Here is a 17705-nt window from a genome sequence, read left to right on the forward strand (position 1 = left end):
AATTTTGGCCAAAATCTTTAAAAAATTGACTAGTGTACATTTTATAAAGGCGGCAAAAATTGACTTTGGCGCTCAAAGGGTTAAAGGGAGTAGAGCAAGAAACTGTGGTTTAAATTAAAATTAGAACAGTAAAAAAGTAGTCAACAGTTACCACCACTAGTCCTTTAAAATTAACCCTTTCACCACAATGGTTTGGCCCAAACCAATTGTCATCAATGGTGGTTGTGGACCTGTCTACATGAAATTGGGGGTGAACAGTTTAAACCATGGCTGGTAACTTAACCTGTTCACCCCTATTTCCATGTAAAAAGATCTCAGATCACCATAAGTAACAGTGGGTTTGGGCTAAACCAATGGTGGTGAAGGGGTGAAATTGTATTGATGTATGACATTACGATCACCACTGTCAGATATAACCTGATACATATTTCTACTTCTAGCTCACAGTATAAAATCTATATTTCAAGATTTTCTGACCGGACTTCAAAACTGACTGGTGCAGATTTTCAAGCCATACCTGATTTCCCTGTCTGCTTTCTACTGGTACCAGGTCCTTTCATCTTCCGTCGGGGTTTCAACACAGCGCCCTCGTCCTCTGAATCGCTATCTTTACTTCTTGGTATCTCAATGTCACAAAGGTCATCATCACTCAGAACCAATGTACTACCTTCACCACACACACTGCTGTTATTCAAATGATTCTGCGACCAGCCTTCATCCTTGGACCATACCACTGACCTGTAATTCTGATCTGCGGCCAATGGAGTCAATGACCTATGACCTAGACATTTGTACTCCATGTCCGGACTTTGACACTCTTCGTCTGACTCACTACTGATCGACAGTTCCTCAAGGTCTTGGCCAATTTCTGCACAAACATCCGCTTCATCCACAAACCTGACTTTTTCCGTTTCAATTCCGTCTTCTTTCACCTTCCTACTCTGCCTTGTCCTCGCTGACCTCACTGCTGTCCTACTTCCAATCTCCGTCTGTTTCCTTCTGCTCCGTGACGATCGCTTCGTCACTATCTCCTCACATTGCTCCTCTTCCTCCTTCGCTACATCAGATGTTGTTTCCATGACAACCGTTCCCTTTGCGGAAGATCTGCTGTTTCTGGTCACCTCTCCGAGGACTTTTCTCCCCTTGGTTGTTTTCACACTACTGCTGATATTTTTACTCCCCGTTTTTGATTTGCTTATTTTCCTATCATCACTTGGATCATCAGCAATGTCTCCAATCTCCTCTTGGCTATCCTCAAAGAAAACCTCGTCCATGTCTTCTTTCTTGCGCCTCCTCTGCCGTGACTGTACACCAACAACACCTTTGTTCCTTGTCCTGCTGTTACTTTTCCCGGATCTCTTCCTCTCACCAGTCGTTTCCTCAGAATCAAATTCATAAATCTGCTGAACTGCCTCACAGTCTTCATCCACTGCCATGACAGAACACTTTACCGGCTGGACTGATCCTTCGCCATCTGTGGTAGCAATATTCTGTTGGGATGTTTTCCCGTGCATCTTTGCCAGTCCACTCTTTTTCCGTGATTTTCTGACATCTGCCGATGATGTCTTTCCATCATTCTCATCACTAGTGTCTCTATCTTTCCAGGTAACGTGCCGTCTATTGGCACTCCTTCCTCTGCCTGTCCTAGTCTTCCCAGTATCATCATTGTTTCCAAGGAAACCAGGTACATCATGGGCACTGTCATCCACGGCTAATGTCTTTCTTGGCTTCCTGCCTTTCTTAACGCTGAAGCACTTCTCAATTTGTTCAAGTTTGTCAATTTCACCGTCGGTTAGCTTTAACTTCCTCGGAGTCATAGCGGAGACGTCATCAATTCCGCTGTGGCAATTCCTGACTGGGCTGAGTTGACACTGGTCTAGCCGTACGCTGAGATCGGTGATGACATCGTTGTCAGCGTCTCCAATCATTGGCTCATTCAACCACTGTGCATCGCCCCAGGCTTGGCTATCTCCATTCTGTATGACCAGCTGCAGCAGTGCCTTGTGGTATAGTATCTTGGCCTGGCTGGCTGCGTCACAACAATCCCACAATGCATCTGCATCCCTCACGTACTTCCTGGCTGTGTCAAGCCTGTGTTCACCCACTGCGTACCGTGCAATCCAGGACAAGAAATCAACCTCAGCGTCCACATCGACAACAAACCTTCCACTGTTCTGACACAATTTCCCCTTCTTGCGCTCTTTCTTCTCTCCACCCAAAAACACGTCCATCTGATCACCGATCACTTTGTGAGCGTCATCTTTGAAGCCATGGAGGGCGTCAATCGTCTTTGCCACAGCAGACCCCGCGTCATGGCTGTACGTTGTCAGGTATTCCAAATAAACCACTCCCATCCTCAGCTGTATTCTATTGACCACGATGTCTTCCACTGCTGTCGGACTCCACTCAAAATTTGATGGTGAAGGCGGCGAGTTCGTACCTGAATCGTCTTCCGTATCTGATATGTAATCCATGAAGTCGATTGGTTTACTAATGATGAAATCATCCTCCTCTTGGCTTCCGTCATCCTGCACCACGTCTTTCACCACGTCCTTCTTCATCTCGTGTGTCTCTGTGCCAAAGATGATGTCTTTGACATTCTGAAGGTAATTCTGGCAGGCTTTGACCTTGACACCGCACTGTATTGTCAGTGCTGACAGCTCAACCAGATATTGCGCACATCTGAATGTAAAAAAGAGAAAAAGTAATCAACGTGGATACCTCTCAACCTGTTCAACCCCTATTCCCTGTGTAAACAGATTAACCCTTTGAGCGCCAACGTCAATTTTTCTCACCTTTATGAAATATACCACAGTCAATTTTTCTCAGATTTTTGCCAAAATTTTGATGAAAAACTGTAGCCAATAAAATATGATGCCCATTTGGTCTAAAATTATCAAAAAATGTCATAAAAAATTTGTAAAATGTGGCAGTAAAATTTTGGAGGGAAAAATTACGGCACTCAAAGGGTTAAAAATCACCACTGATAACATTTGAATGAGTAGATCACAAGAGAATGGTTGAAAGTTTTCTTGAGGAAAGTTTGAGCAAAAATTTAAGTCTTTCACTTTCGAGGCGTGCACTACCTTAACATTTTACCAATTTTTGTGAATGTTTCTGTGATTTTTTCGATAATTTTGGACCAAATGGACATCACATTTCATTGGCTACAGTGTTTTATCAAGATTTTGGCAAAAATCTGAAAAAATTTTAATGCAATAACATATTCTACAAAGATGATAAATTTACTTTGGCGCTCAAAGGATGAACAAGTCAAAACTCATCTCCACTGATAAGTTTGGGCCAAACCATTGTAGTGAAGGGGTCAGCTTTATCTGAAATGACCACGTAAAACACTGACCTGGTTGGTAGTTGTAGTCTGTTAGCAAGGACCAGTCCTTCAGAGAGATAACACCGAGCTTCTCTTACTGAACCTAGCTTGTTATAGAGACATCCAACTTGGTAGAAAGTTTCCATCAATACAGCTCTGATGGACCAATTGTCCAGACCCCATGGAGCTGAAAATCACAAGTCAAAGAATGAATCAAAATGAGAAATGTCTGTGGTTGAATTTAATGCTTGAAGGAAGGTGACAAAGAATACACTAATGTTGATCATAACTTGTTTGTTTTTTAACTCATATACCCCAATTCCCAGTAAACAGGTCCACAATCACCATTGATGACAATGCATTTGGATTAAACCATGGGTGATGAAAGGGTTTGAGTTAAGTCGTGCATGGCATACCGAGTGAAAACTGCCTTCAAACCTGGGCACATTTGTATCTTTGCTGTAGGTTACTGCATTCTTAACACAAGTTCTTCTTCATGTATCTGAGAGAATCTACTTCATGTTTCACTGCTTTGTTGCTTTACATTGAAATTTGGTAACGCTGTTTTGTTCTATGGACAGACTGGTGAGAAACTTGCCCACACATAAACATATGGTTGAACAAATCTTAGTGGTTCGTGGTTCAGGACCAACAAAAGTGGATATGTGATTTTTTCTGATGGTCCTGTAGACTTTTTATAGATATGAATAAGTTGTGAGTCGGTTACCTTTGCTAGTTCCATCATTGGTACCGGTATATGCTAGTTTATCAACGCCCTGTCGGAGTCTCAACACCTCATACAACAATTCCTGCGGCGTGTCGTCATCCACTGATTTCAAAAAACCACAGGCCATCAGGTACTTAGCTTGCAGTTCTTTCAGCTCAGCTTTCAACAGATACGCCCAGCGATTGCTTCGTTCAATGCACGGCTGCTGACCGATCTCCTTCAGCAGAGTCGCAGCTTCAGAAAACTGCAAAAAATATCACAGAAATATGATCCCTCATAACACGTGTATTTTAACCCTTTGAACCCTGACCCCCTGGTGACCTATGACATCATGCGGACATTTTTTTCTGAGCCCGGTTCAAAGGGTATAATCTTGAATTTCTATTCCCTTCGTTTTTAATGTGGGAGATTTTTGTACCCTATTATGGTAGGGTAAAAACAACATTTTTTTTTGTATTACAATCTTTATTCACCTAACCCTTTCACACCCATATTCATGAGTTGAGGTCCAACTTGCCATAAAAAGCAACATGATTGTACCAAATTCCATGATAAAGAGGTTAAATTTTTTCAAAGGGTACTCCATTCAAGCAATAAGAAGTTTCAGGTGCAATTATAAAATAGCAAGTGGAAAGTTATTGCACACGTACTTTCCCTTGTGATGTCTTAACCCTTCAAATGCTGTAATTTTTCCCTCCGAAATTTTAGTGTAACACTTTCCTAGTTTTTATGAATTGTTCTTCAATATCTTTGATAATTTTGGACCAAAGGGGCATCATATTTCGTTGGCAACAGATTTTATCAAAATTTTAGCAAAAATCTGAAAAAAATTGAATCGGGTATATTTTATAGAGGCAACACAAATTGACTTTGGCGCTCTAAAGGGTTAATATGCTTAGAATATATCAGTTCCCGATTGTAGACAATTTCATGGTTTCACCCCCATTTCACTGTGTAAGGGTCCAACCGGTCTACTGAATGCAACAGAGACATCTCATTGTCTTGTTGTAAAAGGGTGTACACATTTTGATGGTGCTGTTATGTGTTAGGGCTTGCATATATTACTGGTGAATGCATCTCTTGGTCCATTTGCTTGGCCTTCAGTACATCACATGCACGTCTTGAGGGCCCTGGTTTAACCCTTTGAGTGCCAAATTTTTTGTTGCCTTTGTACAATATAACGCCAACAATTTCTTTCCGATGTAGACAAATTTTTTCAGATTTTTCCCAAAATTTAGGTCAAAAAGTGTAGCCCATATAAATCTATGTCTGTTTAATCCACAATCACGGAAAAAATTACTGAAACATTCATAAAAATTTGGTAATATGTTGCCCTGGTATTTTTTTTGGGAAAAATTACAGCGCTCAAAGAATTTTAGAAACTGCTTGGCCTTTCATACAGTACATACATACATTTCTGGCGGGCGCTGTGGTTTATCTGCCAGGCTGTCATTACATTCGTGTCTGTTATAGCCTATGATGACCTCTCACCTTTTTACAGTACACCAGACACCAGGCTTGTTTCAATGAACACGTCACTGACACCATCTCTGTGTTGTTAGAACTCCACTTGATCTTGGCCAAGCTGTTTCTGCTCTTCTCCATCAGGCTCTCAGAATGAGACTGGTTACCAAGGTAGCAGCATCTCTTGGCGGCATCTGCATAGGCCATGGCGGCCTGCGAATGGAAGCTGGCCTGGCTGGCCGTGTTGCCTAGCAACTGAAGAGTCATAACTGTCTCTAGTTCCTGCAATGAGTCAAAATCAAACAAGATGCTTAATTTTCTCTTCACTAAGGTAGAACGCGCCTCGGGGACAGATATTTGGACTCTCAAATTTCTACAATTCTTTTCTAATCTACCACTTGTGTGGGCTCATTTAAAAGCTCTTGGAAAAAGCAAATCTTTCACCGTCTTATTTTTTTGAAAATCTAAAATTTAATTTTACCCCTGAGAGTTAAAAGAGGGATTGCGGCCATTTTGAATTTCAAAATATTGCAAAATGCTAAGTAATTTGCCTCGCTAGTTAAAAATGTTGAATGGTGACCCCTGATTTTTATCAGTGATTTGGCAAGAGAATGGTTCATACCACAATGGAGATTGATCCGATTTTCAATATAGTGATTGTGAAACCCAACACTCAAGAACAACATTGATAAATAGAAGACGATGCATAGCAGTAACGTCATTACCTTACAGTGAAGATGAAAGATTGCACCCATCAAGACCATAGTATGGCAAGTCTCACTGACGTCATATGGTGTGTGTAGACCCTGCCATAACTCATAGGCTTTGTAAAGTGGTTTCATGGCGTCCTTTTCCTGGCTGAGAGTATAGCTCATGCTGACGCTTTCAACATCACCGTCAGTCTCAGTGTCTTCAACGTTGCTGATCTGAAATCGGATGTAGGGTATCACAAAAGGATGAAGTGTTGATTTGGCTGCTGTCTGATCGACATGTGTGCTATGCCAAAGCCTTCATGATGGAAATTGATCAGTTAATTTGGATTGGAACTGGTGATTTTTTTTATTCTTAACCCTTTCACCACCATGGTTTAGCCCAAACCCATTGTTATCAATGGTGAATCTGGACCTGTTTACTGGGAAACAGGGGTGAACAGGTTAAAGATGTCTTCTGTGGTTGAGTGTTGAACAGCATTTACGTCCAGTTGTAATAGATAAAATTTATCACACAGATTTTAAACAGTTTGTTTTCATTTACCATATAACATAAAAACACCGACTTTGATCATGTGGTTTTCATTGATAAAATAAACACACTGGCTCAAAACATCCAGAATTCATCCATCAAATGAAACATACTAACTTTGAACATGTCAGAGTTCAGACTAAGATATTGTTTATCATTGCTACTGAGTTTGGTGACCAGAATTTCACTGCTGACTACTAACAACTGATACTGTAGTGAACACTATATATTATAGACTGAATACATGGGTTTATGTGCCCGAGAGCAGGTGACAATTTGCCCTACACCAGGAGGGCAAATTGTCTCCTGCTGCGAGGGCACATAAACCCATGTCTTCAGGCAATAATATTTTTATTACATGCCTCTTCACAGTTAATGCTCTACGACATTTAGTTACATGCAGGGCATTTTACCAATATCGACCAGCATCGAACAGATTTTAACGAAAGTCAAAATAGCAATGCGTGCATGGACATTTTATATCTGGCATTAAGCGTCCACTTTGACGTTGAAAACGTCGAAGGGCTTCACCGGACCGGGTAACTATGGGAAGCGGTCAGTACATTGTTCACACAGCCCCCTAACTCCCCGGATGTTCCTATTCAAATCAATGCACTGATTGGCACCCACATCGAGGAATGTAGTAAACCAGTTCAGTGATGAATCCTGTGTTTATGTCTGATACTAGAGTTCACCCCTGTTTTCTTGTGGAGAGGTCCAACTTTGCCAGAGAAAACAATTGGTTTGGGTCAAACCATGGCAGTGGAAAGGGTGGGATAAAACATTATAGAATGAGATAATCACTTACCGTAGACTGAGAGATGTAATGCCATACATAGGCCACAGCAAGAAGGTCGGCTAACTCGGCATTCTCTCTCTGTGACAGACAGTCTTCAAGTAAACTTACTGCTTCCTTGCTACAGTCTTCAATTTTACTGAAAAATTAATACAACACCCCTATAAGCCCTGTCTAGACTGGAAGATCTGTCACTAGAGGGCGCTCTCTACTCTAGGGGAGCGTACGGAGCGTCCTCGAGTGACCGATCTTTCAGTCTAAGCCTTGTCCTATCAAGTTCACATGCAGTCACAATCAGGTAAAGATTATCAGAACTGGTATCAAGTAGGTGAAACTATGGTTTTTGGCTTATCACAACCGTTCAGTAACTTAATTTTGATACGATTACGAACAAATTCCATTAAAGAACTGGAAAATTTATAATCTTCTCCTAACAACAAAATTTCAAATATGAAAAAATCATGCCCAACCATTTTGCCTGGAAATAGCTTTTTCATGTTGAAATACGGCAGGTTTTTGACGTTGCAAACATGCTATACGAATAGATTTATGAAAAAATATTGAAACAGCAGAGCAAATTTCCAATCAACGTCTTTATACCTAGGGTGCATGTGCCAGGTTGAATTAAGTTGAAAGTATGCAGCATTTCCTGACGTTTGAATTTGATCAACAAATTCCAATTGGTTTAATGACATATCATCTTCCCAGTGTTCATCAATAGCTCCTATATGGATGTTTACTTTTGAAATATCAAAATTATACTTTCCGTTATTGATTTTTTCTTGAATTTACATTATAGTCGGATATGTTGGGGCAGGAATGAGACTTTCGACAAAATTGTACTTGATAGAGAAAGGTTAGACTTGTACACATTTGTTTTGAACATTGTTTATGTTATTGTTGGATATGTTTGGGTGGAAAGCATACTTCCGAAAAATTTCAACTTTATAGAGAAATTAATACAGCTACACTTACCAATCACATTCCAGGTTTGTAATGTAGAGTAACTTTACAAGTTGTATCAGGTAATAGGCTCTGATGTCTGCTGTCTGGTTTTCACCATCATAGATTGTTAATAAATCACACAGTATACCGTACTCTTCAAAATCGGTCTCAAAGCTGTAGGAACGAAACAAATTGGATATGCAGTCTATCAAGGTAGTATTGCGCCTGGTATAAGTGAAAGATTTCAACTTTTGCTCAAACTTTCCGGAATGAAACTTTCAACCATTCTCTTATCAAATCAAAAATAAAAATCAGGGGTCACCGTGCAAATTTTGGTACCAGTGAAACAAATTACTCATTGTCAAGATTTTCTTGATATTTAAAATTCAAAATGGCCGCCATCCCTGTGTTACTAGTAACTCTATGAGGAAAATAAAAATATTTGATTTTCAAAACGCTAAGCCGGTGAAAACTTTTCTTATACCAAGAGCTTTTAAATGATACCCATAAGTTGTAGATCAGAAAAGAATTGATAAAATCTGACAGCCTACACATCTTATTGTTATCAGTGTATGTTCAGTATTAGAAACTAAAATTTCTTCTGTCATTTTGACCAAACCATGTGTTCCACAGTATCCATACAATGTTTCTGTTGATGTGGAAAATGCCCCAACTTTCCCCTGAAACAGCACATTTTTGCAACATTCAATCTCTATTTACAATTCGATCATCGGGCATGTCCCTTTTTTAAAGTCATTTGTCCAAATTACGAGAAAAAGTTCAAATTTTGCAAAATTATTCACAATCTGTACCAGGCTATCATATCAGGACTACCGGTATGTGCTTCTGAAACACAAGTAACAAGATCAACACCTTTTAAAAATTCTTTTGCTTACTGATGCTCAACATTGTATGTTGTAATGGAAGGGCCAATAACTCAATCCTTGGATGAAGTTTTCATTATTTTATATTGTTCGCCAATTCCAAGTTCTTTTTTTTTAGTCTCAAAAGCATGATAACACAAATTCAACTTGTTAACAAAGTGTCTGACAAACAAATTCTAATTTGGACCAGAATTCACTTGTCAACAATAACAATGCAGTTCTGTGTACAGTATATATGTGTTGATTTGACAAGAAAGAATGAATGAATGAATGAATGTACCTCAACATGCTTCGATGGGTAGAAAAAGAAATTATGGTCGTCATTCTGAACAAAAATAGTAGAAATAATCATCAAAAGTTAGAGACTGGCCTTCTAATAAAATGAATCTAATTTCACTGGAACGTGCAAGCTGCTGGTTACTGGCCATCTAGTCTATTGTAGATGCACGCACATGCACACATACACACACACAAGCGCACACACACACACACACACACACAAAGCCAAAACACTTTGATGAACCACTAGTACCACAAATAACATCTTGAAGAGTGATGTGTTCAAATAAGACATGCATTTGTGTACCTCTGTTTCTTGTACAGATCGTATTCCAGCTTCAACACCGCGGTAACCGTGGCGAGATCTTCATCTTTCATGCAATCTTTCAGAGTCTTCGTTCTTTAATGAAACATAAAAAGACAGTCAAACATAATGGTTCCTAAAAAAATTCATAAATCTGAATTTCATGAATGTGTTACTTTATCCATACATATTTGGAGCCATATAATTTTATTACCAGCAAAATACAATAAAGTTTGTGAATTTAAAAACAAGTACCCTTAAAGTACCGGTATATTTAACATTGTTTGTTGCTGACTGCTGTCTTGTTTTATTGGTCCTGCTGATATCAATGGTTGTCTGTCTTAGTAAAATTTTCAATAAAGCTCTGTCTCCATAGAGATTCAACGGTTGCCTGAAGCCATAGCAATCTCCATGGAACTCTGTCTCCATAGAGATTCGATGACTGTCTGTCTCCATGGAGATTCAATGACTGTCTGTCACCACAGAGATCTCCATGGAGCTCTGTCTCCATAAATATTCAATGACTGTCTGCCTCCATAGAGATCGCCATGGAGCTCTGTCTCCACAGAGATTCAAAGACTGTCTGTTGCCATAGAGATCGACAAAGAGATGTCTCCAAAAAAATCTATACATGTTCTGAAGACATTTTCCTACAGATTTGTTATTATAGATTTCCATGGCAATTATCACCATAGAGATTGCCATGGAGATCATTCATTGTAGAGATATCCAATTGCCATTTCTCACATGTATCAAGCTATGAATCATCTACCTTAGTTGTACATCATCGCTTAGTTTACACCCATCATGCTTTGCTTTGATCCACAGGGTAATTAAGCATTGCACAGCGTCTGGCATCTGTCCAAATATGGAGATCGCTGAAGATGCTGTTTCCATGGCATCACTATGACAACCATTCTTCCTTTGGCAGTTGATCAACAATTCATATTTCTTCAGTAATTGCACCTAGAAATCAGAGATGGAAAATGGTAATAATATTTCTCGACAATGACAACGGCGCTATACCTAGCTAGTATGTTGGTCAATTTGTGTCAGGTGCAAAGTCAGGTATAGTGTTTAGCATCAGACATAGCACAGCCGTCTGTTTGACAGTGCATACAAGATACTACGGTCTGTATCACTGATCATGCCAAAAACACAAGATGATGGTGCAACACAGTCTTACAAACTACAAACCTCTACACAGAAGACAGTGAATATTTTAATTCATAATTCACTTTTATGTGGTTATTTCATCTTTTTTAACATTGTTACTGAAACATTATTTGGGATTTTTTTGTACATATCCAAGAAGAGATCATTTCAGCAGAAATCTTGAATTAGAACTTTGCACTCAAATACAAGTTTGATATTGACTTTTATTTGGTCCATCTTGCTACCTTAGCCATTGAAAAACAAACTTCTTGCTACAGTAGCCATTGTAAAAACAAACTTCTAATGAATGGTTTCAAAGATAAAACTCATAAAAATATTATCAAATTCATAAAACATGTTATCAGTAGTTACACATATTGAACCCTTCATGTTCAACATGAATGAAAATCAAAATATTGATGAAAAAACAGGGACTTTTTCACATTTACATATATGTTCATTTTTGTTCACAAAAGACTAAAGTCAGCTACAACATACACATACTTCATTTCTACGGTCATTGTCAATGAAAAGAGACTCACCTTTTCTTGTCTGTCATTGTCAAGGACACCATTACCATGGCAACACCATAGATACAGCTGTTGGCAGGCTAGCTGTAGCTGTTCAGTGCATTCACTGTATAAGTCTGCTTTGTACAGTGTGATGCCTAGGTTGTAGCAATTGGTACCTGTAAAGATTATTACAACATAACGGTTAGTGGTGCTGCAGTATCTGTCGCTGAGTTACAGTTTTGTTTGAAAGCTTATCACATTTGATGGTTTACACAGGAACAAAGTCACTTCACTGTATAATAGAGTTGTTTTGTGCTACAAGAATGTGTAACTTAGCCATGAACTTAGCATATTGATACAATCAGCATATGCAATAGGTAAGTATGGAATTACAGGTATATCTTTCTTATTTTCCTGTCTTGTTAGGCACAAAGTATATTCCTAGTTGCTTATTAGTCCCCACGGACACCGTCCGGGGGGACTTATAGGTTTGGTCATGTCCGTGCGTGCGTGCGTGCGTGCGTGCGTGCGTCCGTCCGTCCGTTCCACGCAGATATCTCTGAGATGCCTGGAGCGATTTCATTCAAACTTGGTACAAGGATTACTTCATATGTCATACAGATGCACGTCAATTTGTTTTGTGATACGATCCAATATGGCCGCCAGGCGGCCATTTTATTACGATTTTTTCATGTACAGAGCCATAACTCAGGCATGTTCCAACCGATTTTATTCAAAGTTGGTACAAGGACATTGACCAATGTCATAGATATGCACGTCAATTTGTTTTGTGATACGATCCAATATGGCCGCCAGGCGGCCATTTTATTCTGATTTTTTCATGTACAGAGCCATAACTCAGGCATGTTTCGACCGATTTTATTCAGAGTTGGTACAAGGACATTGACCAATGTCATAGATATGCACATCAATTTGTTTTGTGATACGATCCAATATGGCCGCCAGGCGGCCATTTTATTACGATTTTTTCATGTACAGAGCCATTACTCAGGCATGTTTTGACCGATTTTATTCAAAGTTGGTACAAGGACATTGACCAATGTCATAGATATGCACGTCAATTTGTTTTGTGATACGATCCAATATGGCCGTCAGGCGGCCATTTTATTAAGATTTTTTCATGTACAGAGCTATTACTCAGGCACGTTTCAACCGATTTTATTCAAAGTTGGTACAAGCTTATTGACAAATGTCATAGCTGTGCACGGCAATTTGTTTTGTGATACGATCCAAATGGCAGTTGTGCGGCCATTTTATTACGATTTTTTCATGTACAGAGCCATAACTCAGGCATATCTCAACTGATTTTATTCAAAGTTGGTACAAGGACATTGACCTATGTCATACATATGCACGTCAATCTGTTTTGTGATACGATCCAATATGGCCGCCAGGCGGCCATTTTATTACGATTTTTTCATGTACAGAGCCATTTCTCAGGCATATCCGCATGTTTCGACCAATTTTATTCAACGTTGGTACAAGGACATCGACCAATGTCATAGCTATGCACATCAATTTGTTTTGTGATGCGATCCAATATGGCCACTGTGCGACCATTTTGTTACAATTTTTTTCATGTCCTGAACCATAACTCAGACATGTATCAAGCGAATTCATTCAAAAGTATTTTTATCACAGACCTAATGAAGAGGACTCTATCTTCACTGACGACCTGTAATCAAAATATCCATTAACAAGTGGGGACTGTGTCATCAAGTATGACTTGTTATATACTATGTATTCTGTGGATTTTGAATTGTAGTATGTTACTTTAAGCTTAACCCTTTGAGCGCCAAAGTCAATTTTTGCCGCCTGTATAAAATGTACCCCAGTCAATTTTTTTCAGATTTTGCCAAAATTTTGATAAGAAACTGTAGCCAATGAAATGTGATGGCCGTTTGGTCCAAAATTATCACAAAATATACAGGACAATTCATAAAAATTGGTAAAATGTTGCCCATAACATTATGATGACGATATTTGGTCAACAAGTCTTTTATCATCTTCCAAGACATCAAACAATATACCTGACTGAGAAAGCATTGATCAAGCTAACCTTGAAAGAAATTCTCTTCACCCTTTGAGCACTATAATTTTTCCCAGCAAAATTTTGGTGCAGCATTTTACCAATTTTTATGAATCTTCCTGTAATTTTTTTTGATAATTTTGGACCAAATGGAAATCACATTTCATAGGCTACAATTTTTCATCAACATTTAAAATTGACTGGGGTATATTTTATAAAGGCCAAAAAAATTAACTTTGGCGCTCAAAGAGTTAATCTCTTCAGAAGTAATTGAGGGCTTTAGTATTTAGCCACATTGGTAGTTTTCAGTCAGTTACTTGTGTACTGCCCGAGCTGCTATCAAGATAGATCAAGTTGACTTACCTACAATGTTGTGTTCATTCATCAACATGGGCAACTTTTCCTCGCTGGACACCATCTCTAGGATGTTATGAATCTTCTCACGGAGTAACCTGCAGAGATTCTGTAGTTTTGTTGTCGGGTCCTTACATAGCGCTGTGATCAGAACTCTGCACATGATATTCCAAGCACTGAACTGCCCCACCATGTCCTGCTGTCTCTGTTCTGTAGTGCTGTCTTCAACTCCACTTCGAAACTGCAGCAGCTCAATTTGCAGGGACAAAAAGTTGCAAACTAGCACACACACAGACTCACTATACCTTGTGTCGGAAGTGAAGTTGTTTTCAAGTTTTTTCCTGACAAGTTCGCACGCCAGGATCACACACTGCAGTATATCTGCTTCCAGACCTTTAGCAAGTATCCATTTTATGTGTTTCTGAACGCTGTCCAACACTGACGACACTTCAGACGAATTGTTTGCCAGGAGAAGTCCTAGCTTAATAATGCTAAGACAAACACTTGCTCTTTTCCTCATGTCTGAATCATGATCAAGAATATGCCGCAAGTTGTTGACACTTGTATCAAACACATCAAGGCCCTTATCAGCGCTGCATGCATTGGTATATTTTATTGTCCATTTTAGTATGGCTGATATATCCTCCACTGTCGGCATGCAATTGTTTTCCTTGTTCCTCATGATCCGCTCGGTCACTTTTTTGTCGACTGTTTCGAAGTACTGTTCCAGGCTATTGTCAGTGTACCCAGTCTTCTGCTGCGATCTGATCACAGGGACTGCTACCTTCCATGCATGGTCCAGGGCCCACGTCGTGTCCGATTGGCTGAGCAGCGCAAACTTGACAGCCATTGTTTTCAAAGCCAACGTCCTTTCGTGACAATTTCCATCCTCCTTGATATCCAGACTTGCCTTGTACAGAGTATTGAACGACTGTTTTGCAATATTGTCGATACTTTTGCTGTAATTCTCGTCGACTGAATCCCACTCTTTCAAGCTTTCACTCAACCGTCTGTACAGAAATCCGGCAAACCTCCCGACTTCTTTCGGCTTTGACAACTTGGCAGCGTGCACCATGACGTGAAACAGCAACTTCTCAATCGCCATGGGTGACGATGACATTGCTGTCTGAGATTGACAAATACATTGATACGTATAACCACAGATTTGAAAGATTTCATCTTTGCTGTCTGATCCGTCAGCAAGGCTCATAACACACTGCCGTAACATCTTTGAACCAAACACTCCATATTCCTCAACTTCCGACTCGCTTACTTTCCCAACAAGGAGTGGTTGTACAAATTTCTGCAAAATAAAATGTGTATCACAGACCAAACAAGTTATAGTTTAGCTTAACCTAAGTTTTGTTAAATATCGATCATTTTATTGACTAATTATTACCAAATAAAATTACAAGTATTAACATTTCACTTTCACAATAACCCTTTCATCACAGTGGTTTGGCCCAAAACCACTGTTCTCAATGGTGATTGTGGATCTGTTTACAGGGCATTGGGGGTGAACAGGTTAAATCTACAGTAATTGGGCCAGCTGTATAATGTTTCACTTTGATTTCAGAGTTATTTGGTCTGAAGAACAGGTCATCATAGTGAGGTAAACTAAAGGTGCAATCATTCAGAGTTCAATTGTAGCCATTTAAAGGTATACTGTCACCTGTTATCTGAATATGCCCATATATGGTCAAAGGGGCATTCCTTGATATACAAAATGTCCATGTGAGGGTGCTGTTTTTAAAAAGTGGCCATCCACTTAAATTCTGTGATTGGTTAGATTTTCTCTTTCCATGGTAACTGTGGTAAAATTGGAACAGGTGACAGTATACCTTTAATAGGACAAATTTGCAACTTGGTTAGTTGTGGTACCAATAGAGTGGCCAGCTCATCACAAAAATCCAATCCTACCAGGTCTGAAGTTCAATGGGCTTAATCTACTCTTACTGTATACACATAAGCCGGTCAAAAATCATCTCAGAAAAGAGATTGAATCTCCAAATGATACACAAAGAAAAAATTAAGGATTAGATCAGACAAGCTTACAATCAATAAAAACCGAACTAGAAAATCAAGACTAATTGCTACTAAGTTGTAACAGTCAACATGTCAATATAGTACAGTGCAACAGGAATTGACAACATATGTATCATCTTTCATCATAAATTGTAAACTTCCTATCAGTACGCACACAATTGGCCATTCTTTGCCTTGTGGTCTTTTAGCATTGATATACTGCATTACGTCTCTAACTCTGAACCCTCTAACAGATGAATTTGACATTTTTCCTGTGTAGGACTGAACGCCCAATAATGAAACATATTTGACGCACGGCAGGGTGTAAAGGAAATTTTGCCCTTTAAATGTAATGCAGTACATTACATTACACTTAACAGTAATGTGAATAAAATGTATGGTTTCTAATGTATATAGTATATAGTATAGCATGGTACACTACATCAAATCAGGAAAAAATCTCCCAATCGTGAGAAAAAATGACCCTACGATCAGAAGATTTTCTTCCAATATGGAGAGTACTTTTAAACAGAATGGTTCTGTGCATTCAGAAAAGTGTACCAGCATGGCCTTTTAGAGTTGATTTGCCATTGTTCAAAATTACTTTCTTTACATATTTCTACATGTATTCAATAATGTAAACTGAAACACCAACATTTTCAAACTATTACATATGATGTAGGAGAAAATCTCCCGGTTGGGATAATAATTCATAAAATGGTGCTGGAACTCTAGAAGTGTTCAAGTTCCCTGCTAGCTAAATGATAAAATAGAGCTAGTGATCAGGACAGCTGTATCAAAATACATGTAACACATCTCTAGGTGGTTTCCCGTTTGGGAGTTTTTCTCCAATGTGGTTCACTTTGCCCTGCTGTGATACATTTTTAATAGCAAGTTACCGAGTACCTTAGACCACTTCAAAGATACGCTTGGCTGTAGAGTTTAGAGAACTACTGACGAGATGACCGAAAGACGAATCGACAAATCACACAGGTCGCATATGCCATATATCATGGATGTAACCTAAAAGATCTAGTTTTTACATCCATGCATATATAACATGAAATCAAGGAGAGAAAAATATTCTTGACATCGCTTGCTAGAGCATAAACATCTATATTTGTAGAACAATCATTAAGATACTTGAACAAGGGAGGTCAAGATGTAACTTTCATGCTTGAACGACAGCCAAAAAGGAAGCCATTGATAGCAACCAGACCAACTTGAGAATGGAAGTCAACGACCGGGCCCCTGTCAGTTACAGGTATTTCGACGAGCCGTGTGCACCCGAAGACACCAGTTAGTTACATAAACCGAGCCGCTGAAGCACTACAAACGGCCGTGTGAGTCGATGCACCCGGTACATTATATCACAAGGATACTAGGATTTTTGAATGCACCGTACTTTTACTGCGTGTCCTTCGAGACGGCCCGTCCGTTTTTCTGTGCATTTATCATAGATCTTATGAAACATAAATATTTACCTGGGTTTCTTTCAAGACAAGAACCGGCGATTGTCCGTCTTTCAACGCTTTTATGATACTGTATCCAGCCATTTTTATTGTGTTTCCTCGGGTCTTCCCGTTCCGATGCGCCTTTCAAACTTAAAATGGCCGCCAAATACCTATTGTTAAAAT

General features: G+C 39.2%; 1 protein-coding gene across 2 annotated transcripts in view; it reads right to left on the reverse strand.

Annotated features, from left to right (window-relative positions):
- The window catches only part of LOC139127619 (separin-like), a 31548-nt gene extending 13846 nt beyond the window's left edge, over positions 1 to 17702 (reverse strand). For both annotated transcript variants that reach the window (XM_070693532.1, XM_070693531.1), the window contains exons 1-12: positions 17553 to 17702; positions 14053 to 15346; positions 11670 to 11815; positions 10745 to 10938; positions 9976 to 10068; positions 8536 to 8679; positions 7573 to 7699; positions 6248 to 6448; positions 5550 to 5804; positions 4059 to 4302; positions 3362 to 3518; positions 518 to 2682 (exon numbers count right to left, since the gene is read on the reverse strand). In XM_070693532.1, coding sequence (XP_070549633.1) covers positions 518 to 2682; positions 3362 to 3518; positions 4059 to 4302; positions 5550 to 5804; positions 6248 to 6448; positions 7573 to 7699; positions 8536 to 8679; positions 9976 to 10068; positions 10745 to 10938; positions 11670 to 11815; positions 14053 to 15346; positions 17553 to 17624 — 5092 coding nt within the window. In that variant the 5' untranslated portion in view covers positions 17625 to 17702. The remainder of the gene's footprint in view (positions 1 to 517; positions 2683 to 3361; positions 3519 to 4058; positions 4303 to 5549; positions 5805 to 6247; positions 6449 to 7572; positions 7700 to 8535; positions 8680 to 9975; positions 10069 to 10744; positions 10939 to 11669; positions 11816 to 14052; positions 15347 to 17552) is intronic.
- Positions 17703 to 17705: the final 3 nt, after the last annotated feature.

Source organism: Ptychodera flava, unplaced genomic scaffold, assembly GCF_041260155.1.
Source record: "Ptychodera flava strain L36383 unplaced genomic scaffold, AS_Pfla_20210202 Scaffold_33__1_contigs__length_2856901_pilon, whole genome shotgun sequence".
Taxonomy (NCBI): Eukaryota; Metazoa; Hemichordata; class Enteropneusta; family Ptychoderidae; genus Ptychodera; species Ptychodera flava.